Genomic DNA, 24,064 nt, shown 5'->3' on the forward strand with positions numbered 1-24,064 from the left:
GGATCAAAGAATCGGGTTTTAATACCAGTCCACTGCTGCCACCTGTGGCCAAGTGCCATAGCCTACTACTAGATGAACTTGTGACACACATCTGCAGTAGAGGCTGAGTGGCTGCTCTTACACCTGGAGCATCCCAATCGACCCACAAACACGTTGAAAGATGCAAAGCCATCAATGTGGATTGTCCAGACTGAGAGACCTCTTCCCTCTGACCCCTCCCCAAACCCTCAAACCCTCCTACCCACCTCGACATACAAACTCTGTGTGGCTTCACGTGTTCTGTTGATGTTTACATGATCGAAATAACTTGAACACAAACAAACAAAGAGGAAGACGCACCGGAAGGAAACAACTACAAGTCCCAGCATCCTCTGTGTTTAGGGAGCAGTAGTAAAAGTGAAAGTATTGAGCCTCCGTTCAGAGCAGCAGGAGGAGGAAGGTGGAGCTGAGGCAGGTGAGTGTTAACATGAATATGTTTCTTCTTATGACATAAAATAATTCCACGCTGTTCGTGTCTGTGGGTGAAATGTGAGGCCGGTCGGCTCCTCTGAGCGCTGGTTTCCTGTAAGTAGAGAGGAAGTGAGTTTAGCTGAGCCTCCGTTTAGTGTGAGAGAGCAGGAGGAGAGTGAGAGCTGTGCTGAGGCAGGGTGAGTGTTAACACCGCTCTGACATTACTGTGTCTCTGTGGCAGGAACAACAGGCTCCGTCAGTGGAGGCAAAAATAATCAGACTTTGGTTTTTTTTTTCAAAGGAAACAACTTTATGTCGGAAGTTCCCGCACGCTCATTGGATAACAATGTGTCAATCTCGAGCTATTAGCCAATGAGCGTGCGGATTCACAGAAAGACCCGCCTTTATCACGGGACTTTAAAAACTACAATGGCGACAGAAACTCCGTGAGTGGAGTTCAGGGTGACGTTATGAAACTGTGACGTTTGAGCCACTTCCTGTTCTCAGTCCCAGCGTCCTGATCACCGAGGTTTCTGTTGCTCTGATATCTGATATTAATTATATTGGTAAACAGGCTGTAGCATAAACATCAGGTCTGTTCTGAAAACTGGCTTTATTTTTTCACAGTAAGGGAATATCTGTGGTCTCATATAGGTGTTATTTTGGTACTTTACACGTCACACAGTTTCAACAACTCCTTATATGGTACAAGTTCCTCTTTTCTTTCTGGCTTCCTGTATTTATTAATATGCTTGTATATTTCTACACTAACTTCCTGTTTTTCAGTCTGGCTGAGCACTTAGTTTGTGAGTCAAAAGTGGCCTTGCTTTACAAAACTTCTTTATTAAAGTACATAAAACAATATAATCAGAAAATAAGCACTAAGAATATATTAATTACATGACAGTTCTCCCCTTTTCGTGTTTCCTAAGAAACACACATAATTCCTAATTTATCCCATTAAGTTTACCTGCATGTTAAAAGGCTAAAATATAACAAAAGAGATTATGCTAAACAAAATGAAACCTTTCAATTGCCCAACCCTATCTGTCCCCTCAACAGGTTGTATGTTTTCAATGTTTACTTATTATTTTGTCATAATTACTTCTATCCACAACAAATAAATCAAGCTCTAAGACAGCACCTGTGAAATGTGAAATGTCCTAAATCTACTTCCTACACCCCCTTGTTTTACCCAGAATCCCAGTTTAAACCCACTTCTGACTTCCCTCAGAGCTCACTGTAAACTCCAAAAAGGTACAATTAGCTTTTCTGGTAAAAGGTCCTAGATTATTTTGTCAATCTTTGGAAAACATACTCTATAGAGTTTCATCTTTAAAACTTAGTCCTGGTTTCTTCACCCGCTTTAACAGGTTGAGCATATCCGTCCTGAACAGTGTGTTTGGGCAATTTACATAACATAGAAATCCTACAACTATTCCTAAAGTCCCTCTCATTACTCTTCATTACTTTTCAGAATCAGAATCAGAATCAGAATCCGAATACTTTATTGATCCCTGGGGGAAATTATTTTTTGTTACAGTGCTCCATCCATACACGGAAGAACTGACATTATTTAACTGTTGATTTATATAGATTCAGTGGAGGAGTAATGTCAGTTTAATTCTTTACCTACTGTCAATGCAGTGAAATTAGACATGTTGTTTTGAAAGGTTACTGGTGGATGCCAGCAACCATCTTGGAAGAGAACAATACAATCTGTTATAAGGCCTCCATTTGAAAATTGTGTATTTGATACTAGAATATAATAGCAAAATGTAATTTGAAGATAACATGTAGTATTTAAGTGACCAAGTAGTATTGGGTAAAAGTTATTGAATCGTGTTGGGATAAAGTGAGAAAATTGTGAAGGATTAAAATATTCCAAGAGCTCAAATTACTTCATCAAAACATGTTTAAGTCACATTTTATCAACACAAATTGCACAGGTTTATTTAACATGAATAAATTGTGTTAATTTAACTCAATTGTTTAAGTTGCTGCCGAAGCAAAACATCTGTGTGCAACAAATGTCCACCATTGAATTAAGTAAATCCAACAACATATTTTTTTCAGTGTAGCATAAACATCAAACACAGCTGAAGCAGTTTTTGGATGGTTGGCTTCAAATGATCTGTCGGTTTGAAAAGTAAAAACAATTTAAAAATAGGTGAAGCTGATGCAGGGTGAGTGTTAACACCAGGACTTTAGAGGGAAGAAGAGTCACAGCTCAGCATGTTGTTGACAGGTTGTTGTTCAATCTGGGGAAGACATCTGAATCATTGCAAGGGGAATGGCTTTCACAACTTTAATGAATTTACTCTGAGTACATGATATGCCATAATTATCTATGAATTTGTTATATGTTAACACATTTCCGTCATTGTCTAAAAGGTGTAAAACCGTCCAAATGCCATGATCCATCCAATCCTTATAAAAGATGGATTTTCTTTCATCGTATACATCTGTTGTTCCAAATCGAATTTGTATGTGGAGGAAAAAAATATGCTAATATCTTTTTCCAGTACTGGAGAACCTGTTTGTGAAAATTGGATAATTTAATTTGGAAATTTCAAAGTCGCACTTTAAACGAAATTCAGAGCTTCTTGAAAATTATTTTGGGGAAATAAAACCAAAATACCGTTTGAATCATTGTTTCATTGTCGTTGCCAACATTTCATTACTAATGATTTCGCTAATAGTTTTGAAGAAAAACTCTTTTATTTCTTTCCAGAAGAATTTATAAAAGATTGCAGTCAAGCCATCCTGACCAGGAGCTTTGTCCATTTTCAGTTTGTTTAAGGCTTGATCCCAGTCATCCAGTGATATATCAGAATCACAAATTTCTCTGAATACAGAATCGATTTTTGGAATATAAGATTCAATCTGATCAAAACAAGTTAATGAATCAGTGATTAAATATTTCGAGGAGTATAAATTTGAGTAAAATTTATGTTTTTCTTCCGCTATAGTCTTATGATTTGTGCATTCCTCCCGATTTACGATTATTGTATTAATAGATTTCTTTTCTTGCCTCCGTTTCTCCAAATTGTAGAAATATGAAGCACTTTTTCAGCTTCTTCTATCCATTTTGCACGAGCTCTAATGTAAGCTCCATGAGCCTTTTTCTTGTATAGATTATCTAATTGAGCCTGTAAAGACAACAGGGATTTCTTATCGGCCTCTGACATAAAATGTCTATTACAATAGTTATTTATATTGTAAAGTAATTTACTTTCAAATTCCTTCTATTGTCTACTTTTCAGTTTACTAAACGTAATAGAAAATTCTCTAACTTTAAATTAAAAAAAATTCCCATCTATGTATGTAATTGCCAATTGTTACATTGTTGTAAATGTTATGGAGGAGCTCTTTAACTATCTTAACATACCCATCATCAATTAATAGATCTGCATTAAATTTCCAGTAATCTTTTTTAAACTGCGTTTTATTTTCAGGGTTTAGTTTAAAAGTAATAATACTGTGATCTGTCAACGGGGCTGCTGAGATGGAAACGTGAAGATGCCAACAGACTTAATAAACGGATCCGTAAGGCCAGCAATGTTGTGGGGATGGAGCTGGACTCCCTCAAGGTGGTGTCGGAGAGGCGGATGCTGTCCAAGAGAAAGACAATGTTGGATAACACCTCCCACCCACTCCATGACATGTTGGTCAGTCACAGGAGCTCGTTCAGTGAGAGACTGAGATTACCGAAAAGCACCACTGAACGACACAGGAAATCATTCCTGCCTGTGGCCATCTCCCTGTACAACGCATCCACTTAACACACTGTTTGCTGCTACAACTACACATGTTTCTTTTCCAAATATTTATTTATAAGTGACTTATGTATGTATGTATGTATATATATGTATATATTGTACTATTCTTAGTTAGCGTATTGTCTGTCTTGTCTTAATGTTGGTTTAAAATGGAGCACTGTAACAAAAAATAATTTCCCCCAGGGATCAATAAAGTATTCTGATTCTGATTCTGATTCTGATTCTGAAACATCTATATAGTAAAGTCGACCCAACCACAGTATGGAATGCCAGGAGTGCCATAATGAATTAATTAAATGCACCATTAAATAATAAATTAAATGTGACAATAATAATTTTAAATTTGAAATAATTAATTAAATAAATAATTTTTGACACATTTAATTAATTATTTATTTATTTCACGTTTTAATTAATTATTGGCACATTTAAATAATTATTTAATGGTGTATTTAATTAATTCATTTTGGCACAGTTGACTCCTTCAGGTCTCACCATAAATTTATTTTATCTGTCAACCTCACCCATCAAACCCAGGGGGCAGGGTTAACGCTGATCGAGTCAGAACCATTGCTTTGGCCTGGTGGCCATTGTCTTTAGAAGGCGTTACTGCACACCAACAACTGCCATGTGGAAACTAACAGAACTGAACTTTGAAAAACCCTGTTTGTGTCTCACCAAATACCGTTTTAATATTTTTTAGCCGAGAATGTAGCGGTTTAATCTTCAGATGTCTGTGAGCTGAGAAGGACGTGAAGCGAGCAGTTTATCCCAGAGCTGAAGCTGCTCTGTGTGCAGAGATGAGCTCAGATTCCTGCTGTGATTGATCAACAGTCACAGAAATGTAGACTTGTAGTTATTACTGCAGTATGGTGATAGCAGATACTGATAAACATGTATTATGAGGATGGATGATCAAGTTTCTCACTCTCTCCTTTAAATCTCAGTTTTTTTCTTCTTCACAGTTTATCTGTTAATTTATTAATGAATAACACTGAAAGAGTTTCTGTTATATTTCCCCTTGAACATCAGCTTATTAGGGCGGCATTAGGAAATAGCCCACCTCCAAAGAATGAATAAATGAATGATGATAATAATAAAACGATTAAAAAGCAGAGCTCAGAGTGGTAGAATGGTCAAACATGGATCCACGGGTGGTTCAACTGCATTTGGTGACGTGACTAAAGCAAATCTTTCAAATAATCCCACCATCAACGGGATGTTGTCTCCTTTACTACGGTTACTTTACTTGGTCACCATGTGAATTTCTTTGAAATGAACCAAATTCTTTTATTTGTTGGTTGTTGCATATTTAACCTCTACAGTCAGGAAAGGAGGAGATGAGGCCTCAACAATGTTGGGTTGTAGCTGTGGTTCAGGTTAGAGTGAGTGTCCATGGAATAAATGTAAGTCAGTGAACTGGAAACATGACTGTGTTCAAACTTTGTTTTCCTTTTTATAATGAGTCTAATCAAAGGTGGACAGAAGTATCTCCACTGTGACTTTTCTGTGTCACCATCAGAGCTTCTGCACAGTGTTTCTGGGGCAGATAACATTGCAGCATTATGGAGACAAAAAGAAAAGCGTCTGGATTTCTTTAAGTTTAACTTAAAGAAATCCAGACGCTTTTCTTGGACTGTTGGTTTCAGTGTTGAGTCTCATTCACACACTCCCTCAGACTCTTCACACACACTGATTTGCTGACATAAACACACTCCTGTGTGCTTTCTTGGCTTCACACACACACTGAGGACCATCTACAGACTGTGAGCTCCGTCTTCTTTGTCTTTGGAGCCGAACTCTGACAAAGTTAGGAACAAAACTTTCTCCAGCGTGTGAACTTTCCTCCTAGACTCAGTCTGAGCAGTCAGACCACATATTTCTAAAGCAGCACATGAAGGTGTGGCTCACACACACACAGGTGAAGGAAACAGCTGCAGTATTAAAAACTGCTTCACTGTCTACAAATACATGAACTGAATGTTTCTTTCAGGCTGTAAAAACCTTACTTATCCTCCATTACAGTCCTGCATTCAGAGCATTACTTCTGTTATATTAGTACATGTATTTTATTCTGATGAACACATGAAACTCTGAGCTGGATTGAATCCATTGAATCAGAGTCCAGGACTCAGACTAAACACACTGAATGTGTCCTGAGCTCGGCCGCTATTCCACAGTAACTGCTGTCAGAGTCACTGTTACTGAGTTAGCTTAGCTAGCAGAGCAGCTAGCAGTTAGAGTATGAACTCTGTAAGCAGTCAGCTCGGTCCTGGACATGGTTACTGACATAAAGCTGCTCTCTGCAGCCATGTTTGACCTGCTGCTTTGTAGGACTACAGTAATGGAGGATTTGGAGGCTGAACTGGGCTCTGTGACACTTTTTGTAGTGAACTGATGAAAGCTGCGTCTCAGATGGATGTTAGTCCAACACATCAGACACGACCTCTGCAGCTCTCAGTTGATGTGCACATGAATGATTTGTGTTTCCTCTGCAGGTGAAGGTAGAAAGTGTGTGTGAGCTGATGTGAATTGAGCAGCATGGATCAGTGTGAGGACAGAGAGGAGGGAGTCCCTCCCTCTAAAAGCACTCTGTGTGGGGAACATGAGAGCCAGACCAAAGCTCAGAGGTGAGATGACCATCTCTAACTGTCCATGACTCTTCTCCATGTCACAGCTCAGCACTCACATCACTGCTCCATCATTATTCACAGGAACCAGCCTGGACCTCCACCCAGAAGTGTGTCCTCTAAGAGCAAACGGGTGAAGCATTTCTTTCGTAATTTAAGGCGAAAAAAGTCATCTGACGAAAAGTACGTTCATGTCAGTATTAAAATGTTTGAAATTTTAATCAGCTTTTTACTATTTAATGATTTAACCCTTGTATGGTGTTCGGGTCTGTGAGACCCGTTTTCAGCTTTTTTTCAAAAGAAAAATTAAACAATTAATTATTTTTTCAACCTGAAATTCATTGGCTTTGGCTTATTTTCTGTGAAGAACATAAATCCGGACTAATCTTCAATGACCTCATACTGTACCTCCCCCCACGCATTTACATTACATACAAGGTGTTCGGGTCCACTGGACCCAGGTCTAATAAAAGTGTTGAAAGTGTAGGTCCTGTGTTCCCACACTCTGTCTTCCTCCTTTCTGGTGCTGCTGATAGTGTTTTCTTCCCCTCCTGCTCCCGCACAAAGTTGCAACATTGTTGAAAATTCAACTATCAACACCATCTGCTCTGACATTCCCACACATTTTACCCTCTTTCTTGAGGGATCCAAATTTTATTTTCTCATACCCTGTCCCACCTGCAAATTAGGGGCATAATACTATAAATAAGACTTTGCCAGTATGGTTCTTTATCACAACTGATCAAGATGGCAAAAGATTATCTGCTGTGAGGGCCATCCAGTTGATTTTGGAAGAGAGAGGGGCTTCGGATGATGATGTTGACAAAGAGGTTTCAGAATATTTCACATTTCTGAAAATTCAGAGTCTGACAGTGACTTTGAAGAAGAGGATGCGGTTGAGCACCATTTAGTAACAAAACAAAGACGAGTACCCCATCTGCAGCCAGCTCCAGGACCAGAACAAGCCCACCAGACAGCAAGTGAAGAAATATGGATGTCAATAACTGGTGAAATTGAATGGTCTTCTTGCCCAAGAAATGAGCCACCCTGCAGAGCTGTTACTGTGATAAGCCAGGGCCAACACGGCTGACAGTTACTCATGTGCAGGACATCAAGTCTTCATTTGAGCTTTTCATCCCAGATTCCATCCAGAAAATTATTCTGCATTGCAGTAATCTAGAAGGAAGGTGTGTTTTTGGAGAGAGATGGAAGGAGACCAAATTCATCTAAGAACCCCAAAGGCCTACTTTGGGGTTTGAAATGAACTGAATAGCGTTTAGAAGATAAAATGCCTGTGTTCTCATGAATATCCCCAATATTTGAATCTGTAACAGGTTCTTAGCCATGCAGGAGTTTTCAGGTCCAAAGTGGAATCGACAGAATCCCTGTGGGATGCAGAAACCGGCAAGAACCTTTGCGTGCATCAGTGTCTCTGGAAAACTCACAAAATTTCCAGGATTATCCGTTTTGATAACCGAGACGACAGACCAGCTCGACGGCAGAGAGACAAGCTAGCTGCCATCAGGACAGTGTGGGATAAGTGGGTGCACCACCTCCCCCTGTTTTGCAGCCCTGGGCCTAATGTCACCATTGATGAGCAGCTGATCCCATTTAGTTGTGAAACATATTGCTTCACATGTAAATGTGTTGTGTCTTTCCACTCACTCCACTTGATTATAACTGATTAATTTTTTTTCTAACATTTTAGAAAAAAATTTAAAAAAAAACGAGAAGCACATTAATTCATAAATGTGATCTAACAAAGGTAAAGGGAAAAAATTAACCATGTTTGCTGTCAATAGGGCTTGTAATTGGGATGAAGTAAACATCTGTTGAGTAATTTAACATAAAATTGTTTGATAGTGTTAATTTGGAAGGCCAAGGCTCTAGCGGGTCCACTAGACCCATGAACACTGGCTGAGTAACAAAAATATGAACACCACACAAGGGTTAGATAATAAACTATTTACATACTGTCATGGTCCTGGGCCATGTGGGCCCAGTATTCTTAGTTCCTTGTATTTTTGTATTTTGTTCCTTGCTTAGGCCATGTTTTCTGAGTTGCCCTGTTGTGTTGTTCCCTAAGTGTTTTCCCTTCATGGCTTTTACCCCCTGTGTGCCCCTCTGTGTATCTGTGAGCCCTCGTCTCTCCTTATGTTTTATTCCATGTTTCCCCTGCCCATTATGTCTAAGTTCTCCCCGTGCTCTCTCTCCCCCCTGTGTGCCCTCTATGTATTTATGAGCCCTCGTCTCCCTTTGTGGTTGTTTCATGTTTCCCCAGCCCGTTATGTCTGTGTTTTCCCCGTGCTCTCTCTCCTCCTGTCTGAACCTCTGTGCACTTCCTGTTTACTTTGTGACTCTCACGCCTGTACATGTCATGTTCAGTTCACCCCGCCCTGTCTCGTTATGATTATCAGTGTCACCTGTGTTCCCCGTGTGTTCCCACTTTCCTCGTTTACCCTCTGTGTATTTCTGTCTGAGTCTCCCTCTGTTCGGCGTCGCGTTCTCCCTCATGTTGTGTGTTATTCTCCCCGTGGTTCGGTTCCTTGTACATCTCATGCTTTAGTTTTCCCAGTTTAGTTTATTTTGTATTGCTTCTCGTGGCCAGCAATAAAGCTGTGTTTTTTGAGTTTATCCCCGTGTCTGTGAATCTGCATCTTGGGTCCTTCTCCTGCCTGCCACACAACGAATCATGACACATACTCTATTTATACTTTTTATGTAATGTATTGGACACATTGTATGTGACACATATTTCATGTTCACTTACTTTTAGTGTCAATGAGAAACAGTCCAGCTCTGTGTCCTTAAAGAGTGACCGGTCAAATCACCGAGACATTGGTTTTAAATCCCAGCCTGTGTCCGCTGCAGAGAGGTGAGCTGTTAGTAACAAGAACTCTCTGATTTCAATGATTTTGATGTTTCCTGGTTTCTAATATGCATCTCTGTAGCAGAGCAGTGTCTCCAAGGACACACAGGCTCAGCTGTAACTGTCACTTTATCTGGTTTAAGACACATTTGGACACAATTGTCTGTTTTTAACTATGTATTTTAATCAGAGGTGTAAATCTAGACCTCACACATCTGGATCCTAAACTATGATAGAAACAGCTGCTAGCAGTGGGTAGTTTGACTTTGATACGCTGCTCTAGAAAGCAAACAAAGGTTTGTGAAGCTCCTCTTCAGAAAAGTGTTTAGAGAGCAGCTGCTGTATTAGACAAAGGCTCGTCGTGTGAGCCCAGATGTGTGTAACAGCTGGATGAAGGAGAACCATCACAGTCACGTCTCCATCCCGCCTTTATTAATGAACTTCCTGTTGCTTGCAGATTACAGGAACACAAAGTGTTTGTGCCACGTGATGCTGCAGGATTTGTTAACGTGTCCATGATGGTAACATCTCCTCGTCTAACTGCAAACACATGAGCGCTCCTAACGGCAGCTATCACAGCCACACAGGCAGACTGTGTCTCACTGTTGCATTCAGGGACCTTTGTTTTCCTGTAAAAAGCTGAACTCTAATCTAAGAGGACTGTTACTGACAGGAAACAGCTGCATTATCTGCAGTCTGTGTGATCACAGCTGCTTCAATCACTTCATCAGAGAATTGATCATTGAATAAAACATGTTTGTGTCTGCAGAGGTCAGAGGTCACAGTCTGCAGGATCCAGCTGTCCGTCTGTGAGGAGTGACTGGTCCATACTTCAACCTCCAAACTTCAGTGGTGAACCTGGACCAACGAGGTCAGAGACCTGTGATGACTCCTTTACATGTTTGTGTTTTCCTCCATAAATATAACCAAAAATTCATTAAAAAGATAAAAATCTTAGACTTTGTCCTGTAGCGCTGTGTGGCAGGCAGGATTGGACCCAAACACAACAGGATGGAGTCAAAGAGGCAGCTTTATTTCAGCGGTGAACATGCAAACAGCAGAAATAAGAAAACATAACTGTAGGTTTGCACTGAATGAAGCCTCAGCTCGACGCTCCATTTTGTCCCTCTTTTCCTTCTCCAAACAGCCACATCAGGAGTCTTTGATGGAGTTTTAAAATATTTAATTACAAATGTCCAAAGATGGGTTCAGGATACCTGAATCCACAATTATTAAAGCTAAAATAGTTCACAGGGTTTGGACTTTGTTAGGTGACGAGAGAACATCAAAGTGTTTTTTATCTTTAAACAGTATTTTTGTCACTTCAGTTGCTCTCACAGCCCTGTTTGTTATTTTACCAGAGCTCTTATGCTTCACTCAGTGCTCCCACCAAACACCTTGGAGGACACATTAGTGTGATTTAGATTTCATTGGTGTAAACACCAGTCACACAAGCTAACCCATGGAGGCAGCAGCAGGCTTTGTGTTTGGTAAAGTCTGCTGGCTTAAACTAAGAGAGTTTAGTTTGTTAGCATAAAGTGCTGTCAGCTAAAGCCCCGAATGCACTTTGAATACAGACGAACTGAGTGTAAGAAACTCCATTCCGGGTTTCTCTGAGGCGTGGGCTTTCATCATCAGAGTTCATCCTTTAACCTATAACAATTAAAATATTCTCAAGTATGATCAACGGTTAATTACGGCACCAGCCAGAGTACCGGGAGCAGTTTGGAAGAACAAGAAGACGCGGAGACTGTTCTAGATTGTCATCCCAAACTAACTCAAAGTTTATTCTTTTGTGCAGGGTTTTTGTAGGCAGAAGGGTTCGTGTGTCAACAAGTTTCAAGTTACAACCATATAAGGAAGTTCCCCCTAGCTCTGAAAGGGGCCTTCTATAATCTCAAGATACCTTTGACAGGTCCGTTAAACACTAGACAGTTAGAATCCTTTAGTGATATAAGTTTGCACATGGTAGAATACTGCATGTAGTTATTTGCATTAGGAAATGTTTAACCATGTATACCTAGAGGCATATAATCAATTGTGTGTGATCTTTAGCAGGCTGCAAGCTTGGTGTGCACTCCAGGAATGCACCCCCAACTCTCCAACTTTCTGAAAGTATCAGGATATTTGAGTGATAAGAAAAAGTGGATCATGCAACAATGTCCCTCAGCACACAAAACAATCAAAGCAGAATAAATATAATGTTTTAGATCAAACACTTACAGGGACCTGAAGAGAGAGAACCAACAAAATGTCATGGCTAACAGAGGAACTCAAGCACAGACTGCGTTCTGACAAACAAAAAGGTGACAGTTTATTTACCAAAGGGGTGAACCACAGTGCTCTATATATGTACAGTGAGTTGGGGAGGGGGTCCAGGGCTCAAGGGAAAAGAGGGAAGGGAGTCCACTCTCACTCCTCTTCAGTCACTCTTGCCCTGCTCTCCACTCACACAGCCACACATGGGAGTCAGAGGTAAGCGTCTGTAACCAGGTCCGGGGAAATATTTACTCAAAGTATACACAAAGTTAACCCAGCTGGTGAATTTAGAGATAGATTTCTTAGCAAGGAGCCGAGATTATGAACACAGGAGGGTCAATGTCCCAGCGACAAACTGCTCCATGCCGCAGCGTTAAATGGTTACCGGTAAGCCCAGGTGAGTCAGCAACAGGTGGTGTAATCATCATAACTGTGTGGACCAAGAGCGAGAGGCCATTACAAGCTCCACCCAGGCAGGCAAAACGCTAACAGGAGAGAGCAAAACATAAAACCTGAAAAGCCATCATGAGCCAGCCAGAGATACACAGAGTTTATACTAGAAGAGAAACCTGCTCATCTTCATCATGTTTGTTTAAATAGAGAAAATCAGAAGTCTCTGTGTGTCAGACCAGCTAAAATATCTTACAACTAACAGAAGTGAAATACATTAATAATTAAGTGATGGATCTTCATATGGGTAAATGATTATAATAGCTTTGCTTTAATATAATTGCACTAAAAGCTCCCCAAAAGGCATAACGACTTTAAATATTAACAATGATACGTTTATAGAAACATGCTGTTGTCAAGACCTAGAATTGTTAATGCTACTATGGTTTGCTGAAACATACCACAGATAACCCGGGCACTTAGCATATCATATGCTGGTGCCTGGGTTTCCAGCCATGAATATTAAGAGTAAAGGTTGATACAGAAAACAATGAGCAGGGAGCTGGTCAGTTTATATTTTATATACTATGCACATGTCTGGCAACAAAACACAGAAATTTATATTGCAATTTACTGGTAGGCAGGTTTACACCACTTATGATTCAATCAAAAATATAACATTTGTAAATGCAGTTTAATGTATGGCCTTTTAAAAGGATTGACATGTGTTTCATAACTGATTGATAATATCACAATATTCAGCTTTTTCAAGTAATATATAAACATTTCTGTTTAATGGTAGTGTGAATGTAGAAAAACATTTTTCATTTAATGCAGTGCAGAAATACCTGCATAAAAGGTACCTGTAAGACATGGCACCTACTATCAAATCACGTTATCAAGATAAAGAGAAATATTTTGTATTTATTTGTACATTTACACACTGAAGTTCCTTAAATACTTTGCAGTATTTCTTCTCTTAACCTAATGTACAGATCCGCAGCACCAAGTGGATCTCCTGGGGCATCCCATTCATTTTCTACCATAAGCAGACAACACAGTTCAAAGACTGTTTCATCACAGGGGTGTTGACCTTTTGGGCTACACTCTTCCATACACAAAGTGATATCCTCCATAGAAATAGGCTTCAGTCTATCCTCAGCACTGTGCAGCTCTGGAAATGAGTACATTACTACTGGTCGACCCGATGCTGCACTACCACTTGGCCGGATTTTTGTGCGAGTTCCATGTGTTCACAACTTCATCAAGTTCATCCTACATGAAAAACAACACAATATAAGTACCGGTATATGAAACAGACCATGTACCAGTAGATTTAGCCAAAGTTGAGGCTTATTAACTCATTAATCAACAGACATAGAAACTGACCTCTAATTAATGTAAAACCAAGCAGCAACAACAAAAGAGCACTTTCACTAAACAGCACATGGACACAGAATGGTGCTGCATGATTCTGCTGTTGAATAGATAGCCCAACACTTTATACTCAGTGTGCAATGATTCTACAATAAATTTTCAATAGAGAATTAACCAAATGATAGGATTGCTTTCTGAAACCGTGCCCAAAGGACCACTAGGTAACAGACTCCATAGTAATTTAAACCATGTGGCAATAAAAAAAAAAAAATGCTCCATGCACCTGTGCTGAGAAAGGTGCAGTTACTTCCACTGATAACATGAATACAATTCCATCAAAGTATTAAAATGGAATCCCAAAAAGTTGATTCTGTTCATCTGGATGTAGCGTTTTCAGTGTGAGAAATGTTCTGTCAAAAAACATTCCTTACCTGGCTGATTGAGCATGCATCAAGACATATTAAAATGGAAATAAAATTCATATTTAATTTAAAGAAAAAAAATGTTCTAACCATATTTATATTTTCTATTTATGCAGCTAAGACATTACATAGCATGAGCACATGCTTTTACCTGAATAAGATTGAGAAAGCAGAATTGGATAAGACTTTTGTCCAAAAAATCCCCTGTGAAGTGGCCATCATCCTGAAAAGTTTGAAATAAATTCATCCAAAATTGTGCACTCTGTTTGCGTAGGGTAGCCCACCATCCTTCTATACGTTGGTTGGCCGTACTTCTTCCGTAAAGGAAACTTTTCTCACCTGCAAAACTGTCTGTGTGGTTTCTCCGTAAAAACATCTGCATTTGTTCGACACAACCATTTTCGGTACCTCGGTCAGCACGTAACCTTTCTGGACATCCGCTGATGCATGAAACTGTTTTCAGAAAATAACTTGCAATCAATTTAGGGTCACTGTTTGTAGTATAAGCCTCCATCCATAAAACATAGCGGCTAAAACCATCTCTGCAGGACCTGTACACCTCCAGGACATTGCGGCGTGCAGCTCGGATCTCAGCTGACCCTTCTCACCCTGGACACAGTCTGTTTGACCTGCTCCCCTCAGGCAGGAGGCTCCGGTCCATTCGCACCAGAACCTCTCGCCATAAGAACAGTTTCTTCCCCTCTGCTGTTGGACACATGAACAATAACCATATGACTGTTCCCACCACTAACACATGACCCTACGCTGTGTTCACTGCATCATTCCATGTTTGGCACTGATCACCACCTGCACTCATGTATATATCTTTCTACGTAGCACTCTTAATTCTTATTCTCATGTATATATCTCATGTATATCTCATGCACATATCTTTCTACGTAGCACTTTTAATTCTTATCCCTACTTTTATTTTTTCATGTCTATTTAAGTGCTATTTATGACATTATGTTTGCACTGAAGCACCGCAGCAATTTCCTAATTTGTAAACCTGCTCAACATTTGGCAATAAACCCCTTTCTGATTCTGATTCTGATTCTGATTCTATGCAGCCACTGATAGCAATACCATATGGTTTCAACTTGTCATAGCCATCCATGTGCCAGAGAGCATTTGGCCCTCTGCAGCTGTACTGTCGTCTTCTCAACCGTCGAGCTCGTCTCAGTTCCACACCTTGAGGGTCAAGCAATTTGATTATGCATCTTACAGTATCTTGTGACACCACAAATCCATGTTGAATTGCACGTAGATGTAGCCAACGATAACCTTGCATCTGTCCATTTGTCATGATCTCTTGTTGGACAAAGGCTAGCACTTCCTCCAAGTTTGATTGATTCTTCCTTCTAAAAAGCCCAAGTCTTTTACAAATTCTCTTTAGAGTTCGAACACTTATAATTGTCTGATGACTATGTGCTAAAATTGAAAGTATTTCTTTGTTACTGAAAGAAAGTCTGAAATACAGTCTTATTAAGTCATCCAAATCTGACATGTCAGCCACTGTTTCTCTCACTTTGAGAGGTGAACTTTTTGCAGAAGTCCTAGTTTTCTTTTTGACAGTGGTTGCTTGCTTTTGCAGAAATTGAAGACGGCAATTTGGTCTCCGTACGAGGGAATGTAGTTTGCCAAAGTTGCGTCATCCATCAGCGCTATGACGTCACAGTCAATCTGCACACAGGAAGAAAGAAAAGACAGTCATTTTCTGCAACATTTACACTGCAAAGCAATATTACAGTTAAGCCTCTTAGGTCACCGCTAATGCCAGTAGGAGAGTATTGACTGTAGTTATCAGAAAAGCTATCTATTTTATGCAGGGCGAAACACAATAATGAAAGAAGCAAACTAAGGCATAGCCTTTCAGTAAATAATAAATCCTCTTCTGTATTTAAAAAAAAGCGGGACTTGATTGGTTATGATGTAGGTAGTACGTCTTCTAAGGATGTTCTACGACACTGTGGTGGCGTCTGCTGTCTTTTATGTTGTGGTGTGCTGGAGTGGTGGAATGGCAGAGAGGGACAGGGGGAAACTTAACAAACTGGTCGGGAGGGCCAGCTTTAGCGGTCTGCTAAAGTCCACTGAGCAGACTGGGGAGGAGAGGATGTTGTCTAAGCTAACATCCACCATGGACAACACCTCCACGCTCTCTGCATGAGACTGTACGACCACTGAGCAGCTCGATCAGCAGTAGACTTTTGTGTACACGCTTGTGTACATAGCTCTGTACATTTTTATCTGTACATATGAATGTTACTTATGTATGTAAGACTATAACGCAGAGTCATAAATACACAGTCCATTTAGTCATTTAAGCAAAGGTATTACACATAGAACACAAAGTAACATTGTAAATCAGTCTTTGGCACAATATCGGGATTATTTCGTTATTTATTTTTGTGTTTATGCGAACAATATGCCTGATTTGCGACTTTCTGCACTTCTATTGGTTGTGCGAACAAACGTCACGTCACTCCGAGGTCAAAGTTCAACCCGGCAGCGCTCCTCAGCCAGCACTTTTATATATAGGAGAAAGATGATGTCATTCTGACATTATAAACAGTTTGCTCATTTCTTCCGACACTGTACCACTAACGTATACACAGTTACATGCACTACATTAGTTTGTGTTAGCTAACATGTTGTGAGGGGATCGTCAGTCGGCCACCGTCAGAACAACAACCGGGGCTGTGTCGGTGGCTGTGTATGAACGCCACCCATTTTTCTGAGTGAAATATCCGCATAAACATTCATTACAGCTTCTCTCCTCCGCTGTACTAAGTGTAACTTACTTTATTCTCAGAATTCTGAGATTAAAGTCAGAATTCTGAGAAAAAAGTCAGAATTCTGAGAATAAAGTCAGAATTCTGAGATTAAAGTCAGAATTCTTTTTTTTTTTTTCCTGTGGCCCTAATCCTCTTCCGTAGAAACCTGCTCATCTTCATCATGTTTGTTTAAATAGAGAAAATCAGAAGTCTCTGTGTGTCAGACCACGGCTCTACACGGACACTTCTAAGCTGCTTCAGAGTGAACTGACCCAGATAATCTGCACACAGAGGCTGTAAAACAGTGAAAGTCATAACTGTCTCTCTGATGGAAAGCTTTTATTGTGAAGTCAGGAAGTCTGCTGGAAGTGTTGAGTTTGTATTCATCACTCAGTGTTTAATGAGACAGGCAGACAGGAAGAGCAGCTCATTAGTGTTGATGAAATCAAAGGAACTGTGAGGAACTGCAGTTTGGTCACATCTGGATGTTTTTCACTGACAGTAAATGTTTTTAGTGATAAAGAAATGTGTTCACAGAGAGAGGAAGAGGAGTGGTGTTTGTGAGGAGGAGCAGCTGTCCTGCTGTGCTTTGTGTCAGGACGTCCTGAAGGATCCAGTCTCTACCAGCTGTGGACACTGGTTCTGCAGACAGTGCATCTCCTCATACTGGGACCAGTCTGCTTCATCAGGAGACTCCTCCTGTCCCCAGTGTGGAGAAAGATCCAGAAGCAGAGCTGGACTGCAGACAGCCAGTCAGAGCAGCTGTGTACAAAGTAAGACTGAACATCTGTCTGCTGATGGACTCATTTCTGAAAACTGGACTTCTTGTGTTGTTCAGACATTGAAGAGTTTTCTTTCTCTTTAGTCTCATTGTTTTTCTTTCTTTCAGCAGATGTTGATCTGCAGGAGGTTTTAGATGAACATAAGATGAGTCTGAGGAGGAGATGTGAACGTGTGACTGAAGGAAGTGATGAAACAGGAAGTAGAACCCTCCTCAACAGGATCTACACTGAGCTCTACATCACAGAGGGACAGAGTGAAGAGGTTCATACCCAACATGAGGTGAGGCAGCTGGAGACAGCTTCCAAGATGGACGCCCTCCATGACGCTCCAATCAGGTGCCAGGCCATCTTTAAAGCCTTACCTGACCAACAGAGACCCATCAGAGTGGTTCTGACCAACGGCGTGGCTGGTGTTGGAAAAACCTTCTCAGTGCAGAAGTTCACTCTGGACTGGGCAGAGGGCTTGGAGAACCAACATGTCAGTGTGGTGGTTCTGCTTTCATTCAGGGAGCTGAACCTGATCAGAGATGAGCAGTACAGTCTTCTGGAGCTGCTCCATGTTTTCCATCCAACATTACAGAAGGTCACAGCAGAGAAGCTGGCTGTCTCTCAGCTTTTGTTCATCTTTGATGGCCTGGATGAAAGCAGACTTTCATTGGATTTCACCAACAGGAAGCTGCTGTCTGATGTCACACAGAAGTCATCAGTCAGCCAGCTGCTGACAAACCTCATCCAGGGGAATCTGCTTCCCTCGTCTCTCGTCTGGATAACTTCCCGACCCGCAGCAGCCAATCAGATCCCTCCTACATGTGTTGACAGGCTAACAGAAGTACGAGGCTTCACTGACGCCCAGAAGGAGGAGTACTTCAGGAGGAGATTCAGTGATGAAGAGCTGTCCAGCAGAATCATCTCCCACATGAAGACATCCAGGAGCCTCCACATCATGTGTAGTATCCCAGTCTTCTGCTGGATCACTGCTACAGTTCTGGAGCACATGTTGACTACAGAGCAGAGAGGAGAGCTGCCCAAGACCCTGACTGACATGTACTCACACTTCCTGCTGGTTCAGACAAAGAGGAAGAAGAACAAGTACCATGAGGGACATGAGACGAGTCCACAGGAGCTGACGGAGGCTGACAGGGAAGTTCTTCTGAAGCTGGGGAGACTGGCGTTTGAACATCTGGAGAAAGGAAACATCATGTTCTACCAAGAAGACCTGGAGCAGTGTGGTCTAGATGTGACAGAGGCCTCGGTGTACTCCGGAGTTTGTACAGAGATCTTCAAAAGAGAGTGTGTGATCTTCCAGAAACCAGTCTACTGCTTTGTTCATCTGAGCATTCAGGAGTTTCTGGCTGCTGTCTACATGTTCCACTGTTTCACCAACAGGAAGATAGAGGTGCTGAAGATGTTTCTAAAATTAGAATCTTTAATCAAGATGATTTCCAGTGTTTTTGATAACATAGATCTCCAATCACTTGATGTATTTCTGAGGAGAGCCATGGACAAATCCCTCCAGAGTAAAAATGGCCATCTGGACCTTTTTGTTCGCTTCCTTCATGGCCTCTGTCTGGAGTCCAACCAGAGACTCTTAGTAGGTCTGCTGGGTCAGACAGAGATCAGTCCAGGAACCATCCAGAGAGTCATCAACAACCTGAAGAAGATGAATAGTGATGGAATTTCTCCTGACAGAAGCATCAACATCTTCCACTGTCTGATGGAGATGAACGACCTCTCATTATTTCAGGAGATCCAAGAGTTCCTGAAGTCAGAGAAGAAACTCTCTGAGATCCAGTGCTCAGCTTTGGCCTTCATGCTGCAGATGTCAGAGGAGGTTCTGGATGAGTTGGACCTGCTGAAGTACAACACATCAGAGCGGGGACGACAGAGACTGATTCCAGCTGTGACGAACTGCAGAAAGGCTCGGTGAGTTCAGATGTGATCATTAACATTATTGATCAGTGTAGGTTAGTAGTTTAATTTTGAAAATAAAATCAGATTGTAACCACAAAGTGTTTGTGTCCGTACTGTTAAGGTTCAATTATTGAGGAAGGAGAGTACAACATTGGTCCAGAAGATCATGGTCAAACAATTGATTTTAATGAATACACGCGTGGGAAGACCACTCTGTACGCAGACAGGGATTGATCTTCAACGTAATCAAAGCATACACAGATTTTTATAGCATCAGGGTTTGAATTAATGACGCCCCTTCATACGTCACAGACAGAATATATACATACGTCAAATCAAAACCACAATGACTTTTTAAAAGAACATTGTCTTCTATCTCGTCTGGAACACGAGCCCCACATCCTGCCAGACGCTGTTCCTCTTTCCAGAGACAAACATGACCAACAATGATTCTTTCTAACTGAGTGTGTGTGTGTGTGTGTGTGTGTGTGTGTGTGTGTGTGTCGTCCTCAAATGCTCTCTCAATTCACCCATTGCACTTCTGACCTTTTACCAGAACCGAGGCTCATCCTTAGATACAATAACCTAACTGAAACTACACTTAACAAAAATATAAACGCAACACCTTTGTTACTGCTCCCATTCCCCATGGGATGGACGTAGAGACCTAAAATTCATTCCAGATACACAATATAACCATCCCTCCCAAACAGTGGTCACAAATCAGTCTAAATGTGTGGTAGTGGGCACATCTGCTATATTGAGCTAATCCATCCCACCTCACAGGTGTGCCACATCAGAATGCTGATCTGACATCATGAGTAGTGCACAGGTGTACCTCAGACTGCCCACAACAAAAGGCCACCCTGGAATGTGCAGTTTTGTCTCACAGCAAAATGCCACAGATGCCAGATAGATAGATAGATATGTACATGAGTGCAGGTGGTGATCAGTGCCAAACATGGAATGATGCAGTGAACACAGCGTAGGGTCATGTGTTAGTGGTGGGAACAGTCATATGGTTATTGTTCATGTGTTCAACAGCAGAGGGGAAGAAACTGTTCTCATGGCGAGAGGTTCTGGTGCGAATGGACCGGAGCCTCCTGCCTGAGGGGAGCAGGTCAAACAGACTGTGTCCAGGGTGAGAAGGGTCAGCTGAGATCCGAGCTGCACGCCTCAGTGTCCTGGAGGTGTAAAGGTCCTGCAGAGATGGGAGTCTGCAGCCAATCACCTTCTCAGCAGAGCGCACAACACGCTGCAGTCTCTGTTTGTCCCTGACAGTGACTCCAGCGTACCACACGGTGATGGAGGAGGTGAGGATGGACTCGATGATTGCAGTGTAGAATTGCATCATCGTCCGTGTTGGCAGGTTGAATTTCTTCAGCTGCCTCAGGAAGTACATCCTCTGCTGGGCTTTCTTAATGACGGAGGTGATGGTGGGCTCCCACTTCAGGTCCTGGGTGATGGTGGTACCCAGGAAGCGGAATGAGTCCACAGAGGTGATGGGGGTGTCAGAAAGGGAGTGCAGAATGTCAGAAGACACCTTCTTCAAGCAGTGGTACAGGAAGAAGTCTGCATCCTTCAAGAAAAACATGATTTTCATGCAGGACAATGCTCCATCACACGTGTCCAAGTACTCCACAGCGTGGCTGGCAAGAAAGGGTATAAAAGAAGTAAAACTAATGACATGGCCTCCTTGTTCACCTGATCTGAACCCCATTGAGAACCTGTGGTCCATCATCAAATGTGAGATTTACAAGGAGGGAAAACAGTACACCTCTCTGAACAGTGTCTGGGAGGCTGTGGTTGCTGCTGCACGCAATGTTGATGGTGAACAGATCAAAACACTGACAGAATCCATGGATGGCAGGCTTTTGAGTGTCCTTGCAAAGAAAGGTGGCTATATTGGTCGCTGATTTGTTTTTGTTTTGTTTTTGAATGTCAGAAATGTATATTTGTGAATGTGGAGATGTTATATTGGTTTCACTGGTAAAAATAAATAATTGAAATGGGTATATATTTGTTTTTTGTTAAGTTGCCTAATAATTATGAACAGTAATAGTCACCTGCACACACAGATATCCCCCTAAAATAGCTAAAACTAAAAACAAACTGAAAACTACTTCCAAAAACATTCAGCTTTGATATTAATGAGTTTTTTGGGTTCATTGAGAACATGGTTGTTGTTCAATAATAAAATTATTCCTCAAAAATACAACTTGCCTAATAATTCTGCACTCCCTTTATATGTGTGTGTGTGTGTGTGTGTGTGTGTGTGTGTGTGTGTGTGTGTGTGTGTGTGTGTGTATATATATTTTTTTTTTCTTTATATATTTATTTTTATTTATATTTATTTATTTATTTATTTTCCACCCTGATTTACGAATAAATTCTTTACAAATCCTACCATGTGAATTCATGGATTCTTTTTTCACATTCTGTCTCTCACAGTTGAAGTGTACCTCTGGTGCAAATTACTGACCTCTGTCATCATTTTAGGTGGGGGAACTTGCACAATTGGTGGCTGACTAAATACTTTTTTGCCCCACTGTATATATATATATATATATATATATATATATATATATATATATATATATATATATATATATATATATATATATATATATATCTTATGGAATGCCCTTTAGGAAAATATTATATATATATATATTCCAACCAAAGTCTGAATATATAGAATGATCTTTTGAATATATAGAATGAAGCTTGAATATATAGAATGAAGCTTGAATATATAGAATGATCTTTTGAATATATAGAATGAAACTTGAATATATAGAATGATCTTTTGAATATATAGAATGAAACTTGAATATATAAAATGATCTTTTGAATATATAGAATGAAACTTGAATATATAGAATGAAACTTGAATATATAGAATGAAACTTGAATATATAGAATGATCTTTTGAATATATAGAATGAAGCTTGAATATATAGAATGATCTTTTGAATATATAGAATGAAACTTGAATATATAGAATGATCTTTTGAATATATAGAATGAAACTTGAATATATAGAATGATCTTTTTAATATATAGAATGAAACTTGAATATATAGAATGAAACTTGAATATATAGAATGAAACTTGAATATATAGAATGATCTTTTGAATATATAGAATGAAACTTGAATATATAGAATGATCTTTTGAATATATAGAATGAAGCTTGAATATATAGAATGTATGAACCTCATTTTTAGAGATGATGTGTTTCTGAATTCTCTGCCTTTACAAAATGGCATCAGCTGAACTATTTCAGTACTTTTTAAAGCTTGACAACTGTTTTGCGACAGCTGTTCAAATTGCAAATGGTAGAAATAATTTGAATTTATACTACGTCACCTTGAAGAACACGTTTTCATTATTGCAACATTTCTAGTGCTCATGAATAATGTTCAACAAAATGTTTCTGGGAGAAGATTATGCACACTTCTTGAGGGAATTTATCAATCACTGATGGAGATGTCAACTGAGCTAACACTTCGAGCAGAAGCTGAAGCACATGTTATGGGCTCATTATATCATTCTACATCTCAAAGAGGAAGGTCAAGGTAAGTGATAAAAATGGAAACAAATTCATTCATAATGTGTATGGCACTTGAAAGAGTCAAGAGATGGCAAACAAGATAATGAATGCAAGAAATAAGAAAGAAGTTAACATATTTCTTCTTTTGTTTCTAACTCTTTTAGGTACAACATACCAGCTACTCAGCTGACTGACACGCGAGACTTGGGGTTTAGTTGGATGGTCATATCTCAAATGTTGTCAGTAAATGTTCGAACACTGTACAACCACAGGATATATTAGATTATTCTGTTATTATATGTTACCTTATATATGTAATCAAAGTAGTTGAATTAGAATACTGCTGTAGATCATATTATACCCTTTAATATAGAGTGTGTGAGCTGTATGTAGTTTAGTTCTCGTTATACTTTTGAGTTAACAGAACATATTCACTTATTAGTTTATTAGATAATTGTGCATCACTCTGTATCCTTGATCTGCTGTGAATGTGTTACATGCTTAATTGTTGAATCATGAAGAGAAGATTGTAAGCAGGAGACTCTGTGTCTAAGACAGGGGAGATAGACAGACCACATTCCACACCCCCACCTTACAGAAAGCAGAGAGACAACTGCCGAGGTCATAACTTAGGCGCTGTAACAGAGAAAGAATGTGATGTTTTGGCTTTTACGACTAGATGGGGGCCACTAGAGACTATAAAAAGCTGAGCAACCCGTCACCATTTTGAGACTTGCTGTGACCCTCTTCAGGCATGTCTCCCCATCATGATGGTCCTTATGCTCTTAAGTGTTGAATTGTATGGAAATAAATGATTGTTGATTGAGCATAAATACACCGAGTATTGTCCTTCCTTCAGCCC

General features: G+C 40.2%; 1 protein-coding gene and 1 long non-coding RNA gene across 2 annotated transcripts in view; one reads left to right on the forward strand and one right to left on the reverse strand.

Moving 5' to 3' along the window:
- Positions 1-13,616: 13,616 nt before the first annotated feature.
- On the reverse strand, positions 13,617-15,785 carry LOC308403883. Its single transcript, XR_013972996.1, has 3 exons — positions 14,519-15,785; positions 14,331-14,402; positions 13,617-13,655 (listed from the first exon to the last, which is right to left on the reverse strand). It is a non-coding gene; the product is annotated as an uncharacterized lncRNA (long non-coding RNA).
- Positions 15,786-17,209: 1,424 nt separating this feature from the next.
- LOC308403400 (NACHT, LRR and PYD domains-containing protein 12-like) overlaps positions 17,210-24,064 on the forward strand; it is a 309,314-nt gene continuing 302,459 nt past the window's right edge. The window contains exon 1 of the mRNA XM_080892773.1: positions 17,210-17,713. Within this exon, the coding sequence (XP_080748899.1) occupies positions 17,459-17,713 (255 nt within the window). The 5' untranslated portion in view covers positions 17,210-17,458. The remainder of the gene's footprint in view (positions 17,714-24,064) is intronic.

Source organism: Rhamphochromis sp. 'chilingali', assembly GCF_963969265.1.
Source record: "Rhamphochromis sp. 'chilingali' genome assembly, chromosome: 1".
Taxonomy (NCBI): Eukaryota; Metazoa; Chordata; class Actinopteri; order Cichliformes; family Cichlidae; genus Rhamphochromis; species Rhamphochromis sp. 'chilingali'.